Genomic DNA, 12,065 nt, shown 5'->3' with positions numbered 1-12,065 from the left:
CGGGTCAGTCAAAAGAAACCAAGCCCCCCCCCCGCTGCTTGATAGTAATTTGACTTTGTACTTGGGAAGACTTGCATTTGTTGTTGAAATTACACTGATAGACCTAAATGAGGCTTCGCAAATCCCCATTGCAATGGGTAGGTATACAGACTATCCTGCCACTTGTTAGTATAGCCCGAGGAGAGCCTTGAGCTCACCTCCTCCAAGCCATGGCATTACTAGCTCCTAAAATGGTGGCCGAGGTGAATTTAGCAGAGATGGAGTCAGGGCAGACAGCACACATCTAGGAAGGGGCCCCTGGTAACACAAGTTAGAGGGAATTACTGCCGCATGTTGCTTATCCTGTTCCCCTAGGTCCATGGTGAACATGTCAAAAGATCCCTTTGAGGACTCCGACTATGTCTGTTCCTATGGGATGAAGTTAACCTGGGACATCAATGATCCCAAGTTGCCACAGGTATGGAATAAGGAGACACGGATGATGTTCTAGAACGCTAGGCTTGGTTTCGAGGTGGAGGTATCTCTTTCTACATAATCAGACAAAGTGCATCCTATCCTTGTTGTGTAATACTTGTGTGGCTTTCGAGTTCCAGTCCAGCAAACAATAGCATGACCTCCAATCTACATGTCTGCAATGGATGGACTGCGGGGAGATGGATTGTGCAGTTCTCATTTGCTTCCCCTTTTCAAAACCGAGAGGTGTGTTCCAGCATAGGAGGAAGGGAGCACAGCGTACCCACAGAATTCAAACAAAGAAAGGAAAAGAGTGCCCCAAATGGCAGGACGGTGTGGCCATGCGGGTGCGATGAGTGAGTTACTTTTGCGGATCTTTTGCCGTTAAAAATATTTTCCATTCCAGTGGCAGGATATGGTATTACCACTGCTGAAATCTTCTTGGTGGCTGTAAACCTTCTTCACAGTCCCTGAGCAAATTGTCCCAATGATAATACAACTTTTAAAATTTATTTTTTATATATATATATTTTAAATCTACCCTCAAAGGGTAGAATTTTATTTGTTTTTTTCATAACAGACAAACCGAACATACACACATATAACACAAACGGGGTTATCAAATGCTTATGTTTCCAATAATTGCCTCTTAGATATTCTCTATCTAATATTGTATCACATAACATTATTTTCTATGAGCTCACATTTTTGTATCTTAAAACCAACATCTGTACCTGCTATCTCAATGATCTAACCTCTACTTTGCTCTAGGGATTACATTTTTAGGTTACAATAGTTTGCACTATTATACCAATTATAAAAGTGCCTCCATGTGTTCTGAAATGTGTAGCTTGAATTCTTATTTCTTAGTGCACTGTAAAAGTGTCTTGAAGAAGTATGTGTATGTCCATGTACTTCATGCATGAATAATAAGAATACTTTTTAAAGGCATCCACAACATCTTTCCAGAAACTATCATTAGGCAATAGTCTCACTGGGAATAGGTATCAGAAAAGAGCAGCTGTCTTTGGAAAGAAGATCAGGTACACTGCATGTAGGCACAGTCAAGCCTGTGTGTCCCATTTAATGATGGAGCTGTCAAATATCAATGACAATTCTAACTTCTTTTTGAGAAATCCAGCAAAATGCTATAACTATAAAACACATAAAAAACTAGATCATGATGTTGACTTCACAGTAAATTTTTGTTAGTTGTTACAGCCTGATGCAGGCTCAAAAGTGGCTTGGGGGTATATCAGACCCAAAAAATATCAGTAAATATCGAATTTCCCCAGTCCAATACCGGTAAAGTATTTGGATTGAGGAAATATTTGGTATTGTTGAATATATTGGATCAATTATACCCACCAAGAAAAGAAGGAAAATGCCCTCCTTCCCTCCTGGAGCCCCCACAGCTTCTACTAGTCAGTTTCACTCCAGGCCAGTCAGCCCATTAGGTTTGGCCATTTACATATTTGTTCCCATTGTTCTAATTCAATATTTTTTTTTAATTAAAGTTGAAAAATTGCAAAACAACCATTAAAATTCTGTTGTGCAACATACATACCAAAAAGTCGAGCGGTAATCTTAATAGAGATAATACAACTTTAAAGGCAAAGTTCACAAAGGAGAGTTCTGCTGTTCATCGCAAATGACGAGCAACATCTGGGGAAGGGTTTTCTTAGATGCCTCTGCCAGTTGTAAGTCTGCTGCTTCAGTGGCATACTTAGCATTCAGTTGGGATAGGAACAGGGCTGGCTCACTCACTAGGCAAACTAGGCTTTTGCCTAGAGTGGGCTGGCCCTTAGGGGCGCCAAACTGCACCCGCCCCCCCCACCAAAAGCCCCCCTACCCAGCACAGCCCCTTACTTTGTCCCTTAGGGGCGCCAAACTGCACCCAGCCCCCCCACCAAAAGCCCCCCTACTCAGCACAGCCCATTCCTGTGACCTGCCAGCCTGTGGGAGGCTCCACCGGCAGGGGCCGTGAAAGGTGCTGGGCAGCTGGGTGAGGCAGCAGCCGGGCAAAGTGGGTCAGTCGGTGCGGAAATCCTCTGGCCACTGGCAGCAGCACCCAAGTGAGGGGGGCAATGCACAGGGGGAGGGGGCGGTGCACGGGGGGGGGCGCCAGAAGGGATCCTCGCCAAGGGTGCAAAATAAGCTGGGTCCGGCCCTGGATAGGAATGTGTGTCTGACAATAGAGAGGATGTCTACAGGGGAAATGCCGGCATGCAGAAGTGTCATGTGTGCATGACTGCGCATCACTGGTGCTCCTGCACCGCAGTTTTTATTAATGCCTTTTTTGCAAATGTGGGCTGCCATACTGATTATTGGCCTTTTGAAGAAAGAATTGTCCAGCATTTACCTGTGGTTAGATGCATGCTCTGTTAAAGCATCCTTCGTTCTGCTCTTCTGCTTCCTCTCTGTCTCTTATCTATTTGTCTCCGATGCAGGAGCCCAAGCACTTTGATTCCTTCCAGGAATGGCCGGATGGCTATCTGAGGTTCATTTATTCCAGTGAGGATAAAAATGCACAGCGGCATCACAGCGGCTGGGCCATGCGCAACACCAACAACCACAACTGCCAGATCCTGAAGAAGTCCTGCCTTGGGGTGGTGGTGTGTGCCAGGAACTGCATGCTGCCCAACGGGACCAAACTTCAGCTCCGCCCTGCTATATGCGACAAAGCTCGGCAAAAGCAACAAAGTGAGGAAAGTGAAATGGGAGAAGCCCCCTAATGGCTGTATGGTTCCCCTCTGGTTTGGGAGCCACATGTTACTCTCACAGAGTTTATGTCCTAACAGAGAGTTCCATATAGAGGAAGCCTGTTTATCGGATCTCCAAGCAAAGGGCAACTCGACTGAATCTTAACTTTGGTACCCAAAAGTAGAATTACTGAAATGTGAATCTCAGGCTGCGGTCACACACACACTTAATAATCCACTTTCAGTGCACTTTCCAACTGGATTTTGCCAGTTCACACAGTCACATCCAGTGGAAAGTGCACTGAAAGTGGATTCAAAGTGGATTATTTAGTGTGTGGCCCTGTCTGCATCTAGCATTTACTCCGTTGTTTTACCAAACCCACACTGGAACAGAAAAAGATGCAGCTAAAAACCAAATTCAGATATCCCAGGCCAACGCCCCCTACCGACTGCAGAGTCACCCCTGACTGGCCATAAAATGGCCATAAATCTATGCAGATGGTACCATAAAACCAAGAGATCAAAGGAAGTGAAACCAGCATGCACTCTGGACACTGCCATCGAATCCGACAATCAAAGAAAGTGAAGGTGGCCATGCAACGTAGAGGGGAATTTCTGTTCCAGCGGAGCGAATGCTAGATGCAGAATGGGCCAGTGTGACCGCAGCCTCAGAGATCTTTGAACACCAAGAAGATCTCTTTCAAATGAACGAATGAGGCTCATGGGAGGACTCTTTGGCGTGATCCTTGTAACTGGCAAACTTACTCTGGCATCCACATCGACTTTTCTGAGGCTGAATCCATGAAGGAGACCCGACAAGATTTTCAAATCTAGGAACAGGGATCAAAGATCTGCTTTCAGTATCATCTCTGAAACAAATCACTTGACCATCCAAACTAATCCCAGATTAACTTCTCTATGTACACGTTTGGATCAGATCACTTTTGTCCCATAAATGCCAAACATGTTGAAATTGGCACTGAGATTTCTGCAAATGTTATACTAAAAGAAATTTGAGTCCTCTGTATAATTCAGCAAAGCTGAAGTGCTTGCAATCAATAAGACCTGAATCATCTTGGAACAAGAACCACGGTATAGTCAAAACCCACCAACATCTTGGCAGGATGTTGCTCTACCTTTGGCTCTTTTAAATCCTTTGGAGACTCAGGATGGAGTGGAAAGAGTTTAAGGGGTAGGGATGGGATTGAATCCCTGTGAATGCTACATAGCAGGTGAATTATCCAATTTCAGAAGGTACTTGGAAGGAATTTATAAATAGTTTGAGTTATAATCAACATCCGGTTTGAAGAGTTTTAAAAAATAAAATGTGAGACAAATGTATTTATAACTGAGGTATATATAGGAATACCAGGGTCGCTACACAGAGGCATGAAACGGCAAACTACTTCTGAGTGTCTCTTGCCTTGAAAACCCTGCTGGGTCTACGTCAGTCGGCTGTGACTAGACAGCGGGGGGGGGGTATCAGAATATGCATTACATTTAATTTGCTTTGCTTGGAAGTCTAGGTGCTAGAATATAGAATTTTAGAATCTGATTTAGCACCAACAGTGCCAGCCTTCTGCAGAGTTACTCTTTTCTCATTTAACTGAAGTCAGCGATGGCACCACTTGGGATGGCACCAACTTTGAGCTCGATATTTCTCTCTCTTGGCAGAAAAGCCCTGCCCCAACTGCAGTTCAGCCCTCGAGTTAATTCCTTGCCGGGGACATAGTGGCTACCCAGTCACGAACTTCTGGAGACATGACGGCAAAGTGATTTTTTTTCAGGTAAAATAATAAATGCATCTTATGAAAAAGAGAAAATGCAAGGTCGTGAATGTATACAACAAGATATGAATTAATGTTGGGAGGTTAAAGTACTCCTGCAGACTTTTTTCCGAGGAGGAATAAAAGCAGCTTCAGAGTGACTTTTTCCAGGAAGAAAACAGTAGGGCAGAGAAGGGTGAAAATGCCATCTTTCCCCTCACCATTATCTTCATGGATTAAGCAATCCTTGTGGCAAAATTTGCAAAAGGATAATCATTTTTAAAGAAACATGGAAGGAGGAGTAGGAGTAGGAGATTGGATTTGTACGCCGCCCTTCACTACCCAAAGGAGTCCCAGAGTGGCTTACAATCTCCTTCCCTTCCCCTCCCCACAACAGACACCCTGTGAGGTAGGTGGGGCTGAGAGAGCTCTCTGGAGGACTGCTCTTGAAAGAACAGCTCTGAGAGAATGTGTGACTGACCCAAAGTCACAGCAGCAGCTGCATGTGGAGGAGCAGGGAATCAAACCCGGTTCTTCCAGATTAGAGTCCGCACTCCTAACTACACCAAACTAGAAGAAACCGTAAGAGGTAGTAGCACCTTCAGAAATCCATGGGGGACATTTCAGCCTCACTAAACATTCAATAACCAATTTAAAAGTACTGTTGACGTAATTAAAAACATGCCTTTGAAACCGTTCCAAGCTGAGTTGAGATTCACACGCAAAATTGGTGCTGTCAGACGGAGACAGTGGGAACTTCCGATGATCAGCTTAGTACAAAAGGTAATTGCTCTTCCTTACTGGTTCAGGTTCATCCTTCTTTGCCAGTTCATTAAGAGCTGGGAGTGCTCTGCACTGATTCTGAGCTGACAGCTTATTCATTTGACTGGATCTTGCTTTTACCTGTGCTTCGCAATGTGATATCATAGACTTCGGAAACAGGGACTTCTTGCCTTTCTGATAACTGAGCCCTGCCCTAAATCTCTCTGCCAACTGAATGTTCGGCTTCATGCATTTGAAAAGGTGGGCTTTGGCTCACAACCAGGGCTATTTTTGGGCAGGAACGCGCAGCTACGGACTTCCGGCTGGCTCCCGAGTTGACCATGCCCAGCAGGAACTCATTAGCATAATAGGCCACACCCAACAGCAGAAACTCATTAGGACTGGCTACATTAGGGGTGTGTGGCCTAACATGCAAAGGAGTTCCTGCTACAAAAAAAGCCCAGGGTTTTGACAAGAAAGCAAGCAGAATAAGAAGCAAAAGGTGAGTGTGGTAACATGGGGGTGTAGCCTAATATGCTAATGAGCTGTGATGTCAGGGTGTGGCTTAATATGCTAATGAGTTTTTTCTGTTGTGTGTGGCCTATTATGCTAATGAGTTCCTGCTGGACTTTTTCTACAAAAAAAGCCCTGCTCACAACAGCTGATGCCACAATATACTTGTTCGTCCTTAAGGTGCCACCAGATTGTTTGTTATTTGTGGCTGCAGCAGTTTAATGTGGCTACCCCTCTGGAATCTCATTTCCACAGGGCTTGCAAAGCAGACCTTCCTGGTAGATTGGACCAGGACAAAAGCATGTTTTTCTTTCTATGGATAAACCAGGGCCTTTGAGAACTGTTATTAAGATTCAGTTTATTACTTTTTCTTCTTCCTTTTTTGGGGATATTTTTGCACTTTGTGTGTGTGTGTATGTGCCCATGCCTCTGGCGACTCCTACTGGGGCATGCAGAATGTTTAAAGAAGAGGCTTGATCGCCTGCCTGTGGCCTCCCGGCCCTGGTATTCTCTGGAGGTCTCCCATCCAAATACTTGCCAGGGTTGGCCCCGCCTAGCTTCCAAGATCTGACCAGGCTTGCCTGGGCTATCCAGGCCAGGGCCAGTTTATTACTTTCCCTTGACTCTCTTTCAAGTGAAGACTACAGCCATGATCCCCAAACTAGCTAAGCTGCAGCCTTTGATTGTAAATCAATTTGATTACGCTCATGCACTTCTCCTTAACTGGGTTATTGGTTGCTAAGCGATGCCTCGATTCATCCTCATTTATTTCTTCTGAGTGACCCACTTATTGATGTGTGAATACTTCTGCAGGCCAAAGGAATTCATGACCACCCTAGACCAGAGAGTAAATCAGAGACTGAGGCCAGAAGAAGCGCCCTGAAAAAGCAAGGGCCACCTTCTCACTCATCCCAGAAAAAAAGGCTTCTGGACTTTCAGGTAACTGTTGTAAAATGTCACCTGAAATGTTGGTGCAAGAAAAGTAAATAAAGGTGAATATAAGCTGCTACACAATTCATAAATATGTGTGTATACATAATATCCAAATAAATCAGTGGCATTACAGCCTACGGTCACACCAAAGATGGTAAGAGGGGCTTAGAAAAACACACAGCAGAGATTCCAAGTTTGCATTTTTCTAAATGTTACATCTTTTGCTCAAAGGATTCTTAACACATGGCATACTTTCTTCTCTCTGCTGGTGCTGGACAGGTTTTCTGTAGGCTTCCAACATGAACGTTTTGTATTTCAAGAAGAGGTGATCCAAGCTAGCATGTGAAACATTGCTCAGCCACATGAAGTAGCTAGGGAAAAGAAGAAGAAGAGGAAAACTGTCTGACATGTAGATTAGGGGAGAACCATTTATGCCACCTGAGCTCCTCTGAGCAACAGGGAAAAGGTTTAATAAATTGACTGGCACAAAATAGTTTTAGTGACTTGGGGGTGATTTCATCCTGCTGAATTTCTCCACACAATCCCATACGCAAGTACTATACAACAAAATGTTAGTGTGGACTGAGCTGATGCTACTGAATTAGTCACTGTTCAAGAAATTGTGGCTACCAGCCTTGAAACTGATGAAGTCTGGCTTCCCCTCTTCCTGTCATGTGACTTCATATCATGTTTTTGGAGCTTAGTGAGCCCCAAGTCTGGAAAGGCTGAAATCTGCATGTTTACACTGGGTAAGGGCATGGGGGAGAAGTGATTGATGAGGAAGAGTAGGGACCACAATGGAGCATGTCGAATATAAGTTCTGCCATAGCCAGAAGCTTGCTTCTTAGCCCATAGTTTATGGACTGTGAGCCAACCCAGATGACCGGAAACCAACCCAGTGTACTTTTTGCTTGTTCTGTTTTCTTTAAAATTGTATTTCTGTCTCTTTAAATTGTCTGTTTATTTATTCTGTATTTGTATCTTTTCGGCCAGTTTAGTGTAGTGGTTAGGAGTGCAGACTCTACTCTGGGAGAACCAGGTTTGATTCCCTGCTCCTCCACATGCAGCTGCTGGTGTGACTTTGGGTCAGGCACAAGTTCTCTCAGAGCTGTTCTCTCATGAGCAGTTCTCGAAAGAGCTCTCTCAGCCCCACCTACTTCACAGGGTGTCTGTTGTGTGGTGGGGGGGAAGGGAAAGGAGAATGTAAGCCACTCTGGGACTTCTTTGGGTAGGGAAGGGCGGGGTATAAATCCAATCTCTCTTCTTCTAGGCTGCTTTGGGTTCCCACTGGGAAGCAGGGTAAAAAATGCCTACATTAATAAACCAGCGATCCCTGACATACATTTGAAAAAAGTTTTAAAACAGAAGAAAACCGGTTTAACCCAACTGACGTATTAGTTTATCCTATGATTATTTGTGCATGTATGTGTGTGGTATATGTCCAAATATCTTTTTAATTAATATTCTATTCAGATAGGATCATGTAATGAGAATGGTGAATACTTTCACTACATTCATCATCTGGCATGCGAAGGAGCAGAGAGAATCAGCATCATTCCAGATACCAGTTTACCACTCCCAGCCCAGCCACCTCATACATTTCAAAATGTAGACTCTTACAAAGTTACTTACGATGCAGCCAGTGTCCCTGGAGATATGGATCTGCCACTCCAGAAGTACCCAAGCCCTACGATCTATACATCTAAGCCAAGTTGCGGCTACGAGTGCACATTTCCTGGTTATATTGTATCCAGTTTGTATTCTACATTTCATAAGGACCCAACGGATATTCCAGTGGATACTGATCATGTTGTGCTGAATGGACTCCCATACTGTGTAAATTCAGTAAGTCCCCATGAAACGAACATTGATGGAATCCTTAAACATCATGAACTGAAACAGTCCTTAGAGGACACTAACAATGGAGAAAGTGTTGGCCATGGAATGAATCAAGTTGGTGCCGATCACATTCATAATAGTGGAGGGTATCCTTGCAGCTATGATAGTCATTCCACTCTGGAGTTTCCAGCTTTGCAGACTGTTATAACTACAACAGCTAAGATGTCCTATGAAGCCTATAAGCCATCAGTGGTGAAATGTGGTGACAATCTTTATGAAGCCAAAGATTTTCTGAGCTGTCCCCTTGCAGAGAACATGTCTATAAATGTCTGCCCTGAAATAAAAATTCAAGAAGACTGGGGAATGGTCAAATCAGGTTTGCATAATGAACCATTTCTGACCAGCAACAAGGCAGAACATGTAGAGTCAGTGGAAACTTATCAGGATGGGCCAAACACAGAAAGGAATTATACTGGATATGAAGGGCAAACATTCAGATTTGAGAATACTGAATACTAAGCCCCAAATGTAGTACTCCATAAACAGCTGATATATACATACGTACACAAGGACCATTTACTAATAGGATGTATGGAATTTTAATGAAAATATATTGACTCTGGGGAGAGGGTTTTGTCAACACTGGGGCTCAACTTATTCCATCTGAATGTATAGCGAATACTGATGTAAAAACCCTGCTGAGACCAGGGCATGATAAAGCAATAAAATGAGGATCAGACTTTTAAAAAATTCATTATACAGTATCTACAAGAATTATACAGATTAAAGACACTGTTGGCAGGATTTGTGATTTATCCTAAATCTGATATTCTACAATTTCATTTTGGCTTCCAGGATTATGGGAAACATCACTGGTGCATCTTTCATTGACATACATAAGGGCACAGTGAACGTTAATTTATCCTAATGGATTTTGCACACAAAATAAATTTCTAACACGTCAGACTTTAAAAAAAAATCATTATACAGTATCTACAAGAATTATACAGATTGAAGACACTGTTGGCAGGATTTGTGATTTATCCTGTCTTTTAATAGCTGATATTCTACAATTTCATTTTGGCTTCTAGGATTATGGGAAACATCACTGGTGTATCTTTCATTGTCATACCTGAGGGCACAGTGAACGTTAATTTATCCTAATGGATTTTGCACACAAAATAAATTTCTAACACGTTGTGTCTTTGGTCATTACATGAGCATATTCTCACTCTCACTGCTATCAGGAAACGTTTTCAAAACGTGAACAGCATAGGTTCAGAAACTTGGCAGTTACTCTTAACAGTTCAGATGTCTATTTGAATACTGAACACAAAACCAACTTACTACGAAATATAATAAACATGGATTTATTTTATCGAGTTGTGTACTTCATTAGAGTTTTCCTGGAAAAGAATGTTGATTTCTGGAGGACTGTATTTCACTATGATAATGATTCTTTTTGACCAATGTTGCTATTGAAAGATGTGTAACTAACCACGGAAAAGAAGACAATAAGATAACCTCTTATATACAACGAAAGTAGAGTAAAATTGGTTGGCATGTAGTATCTATTTCTAACATATGTGATAATGGAACCTGTTTTAGGATTTATATAGGTTCTAGCTCTTTGAAGCCCTCTCATTTTAAGAGAAAAGGGACCTGCAAGTTGGTTGCCAAAACATGGAGATTGTAAATTGGCTAATGTGAGCAGAAAGAAAGCTTGTACAATCTGACATTTCATATATGCTTACAGTCATGTCCCAATGCAGCTATACTTTTCCTGGTCTTCTAGGGTTCCCTCCTCCTTTCAAGCTGGAACTGCTGTTTTTTAATTAATTTTTATTGGTTTATTTTTACACACAACAAATACCAAACAAGAAAATAACAAGAACAAAAATCGACTGATAACTTCATATCCAATATATAGATAATGCCATCATATTATGTAATTGTTACCAACCACGAAAAAGCTCATATAAAACATGCAAATATATGAACCAAAAATGAGGGGGGGGGAGAGAAGAAGGAAAAGGAAAAGAAAACGAAGAGGGAGAGCTTCCATCCAATTTGGCTATAATTTAACATTAATTCATTAATTCCATTTCTATTCAGTATCCTCTAACATAACTATTCCATACCTTAGTCAAATTTTCGATAAGGGTCTCCATCCAATTAAAAAAACTTTTTTCAAAGAGCTGTATTCTGGAAATTGCATTAAACAAGTTATGAATTTATTCCAAATTTTCTTAAAATCATCTTTCTTTTTTCTCCCCTGAATTAGTCTAATCTTGTTTGTTAATTTTTCAAGTGCTGCAGTTCTATATTTCTTCATTTAGCGTGCCACCTATCCAAGGAAATATTTTTAGCATTCTTCCAACACGGCTGCGACTAAAATAAAATTAATAAGATTTTTTTGTTTACATTGAGAACTTTCATTGGAAAATAAATTGAGGAGGGCTGAGCTGGAACTGCTGTTATATCCTTTCCTTCAAATGTGTTTCGTGTCACTAATTATAGCATGGAACCAAATTCTTAGCATTTTGTATAGCACTCTCCCTATGTTCAATGTTGCAACTCCAATGTGCAGTGGAAGAGAATTAGGGTCCAAAGATATCAGAACCCAAGTCGTACAGTCTGACATTCCATGCTCGCTTATTATGTCTCATTTATTTATGTAGTGCAGAAATTTACAATTCCCACTTTTTCTTTTTTGGACCATGTAAGTTTTAATTTCCCCCCCTTCCTTTTGAAAAGGAAAACCATTAGTGACATGAACCCACTATACCCAAGAAGGGCAGCAATATTTTATTTATTCTGCCTTTCAGTAGAAATGCAGCAATACACCAGCAACAGTGGATTAAAAAACACCCCTTCAGAATCTAACAGTCTTTCAGTGTCATCCTAACAACTGGACTTAGAAAGGCATAACTTAAAAGTGTGGGCTTAGAAGGGTGTAACTCTGCTTAGGGGACATGGTTAATGAATACAGTCAGTCTATAACCCAAGGGTTTATAATGTCATCTAGATCTGTAGATTTTTTTAATCCACTCATACAGATGACTGGGGGATGTGGAATGATATAGCATAGCCTCGC

General features: G+C 42.0%; 1 protein-coding gene across 1 annotated transcript; it reads left to right on the top strand.

The window, feature by feature from the left end:
- Positions 1-367: 367 nt before the first annotated feature.
- GCM2 (glial cells missing homolog 2 (Drosophila)) lies at positions 368-9,487 on the top strand. Its single transcript, XM_015412796.1, has 5 exons — positions 368-457; positions 2,904-3,156; positions 4,830-4,942; positions 7,010-7,135; positions 8,603-9,487. Exons 1-5 carry the CDS (start codon positions 368-370, stop codon positions 9,485-9,487), a joined length of 1,467 nt encoding a protein of 488 aa, XP_015268282.1.
- The last annotated feature ends 2,578 nt before the right edge of the window (positions 9,488-12,065 follow it).

This window comes from Gekko japonicus, unplaced genomic scaffold (assembly GCF_001447785.1).
Source record: "Gekko japonicus isolate JY-2015 unplaced genomic scaffold, Gekko_japonicus_V1.1 scaffold859, whole genome shotgun sequence".
In the NCBI taxonomy this organism is placed as follows: Eukaryota; Metazoa; Chordata; class Lepidosauria; order Squamata; family Gekkonidae; genus Gekko; species Gekko japonicus.
Note: the sequence above shows the minus strand (reverse complement) of the source record. Positions and strands in the feature narration are given on the sequence as shown.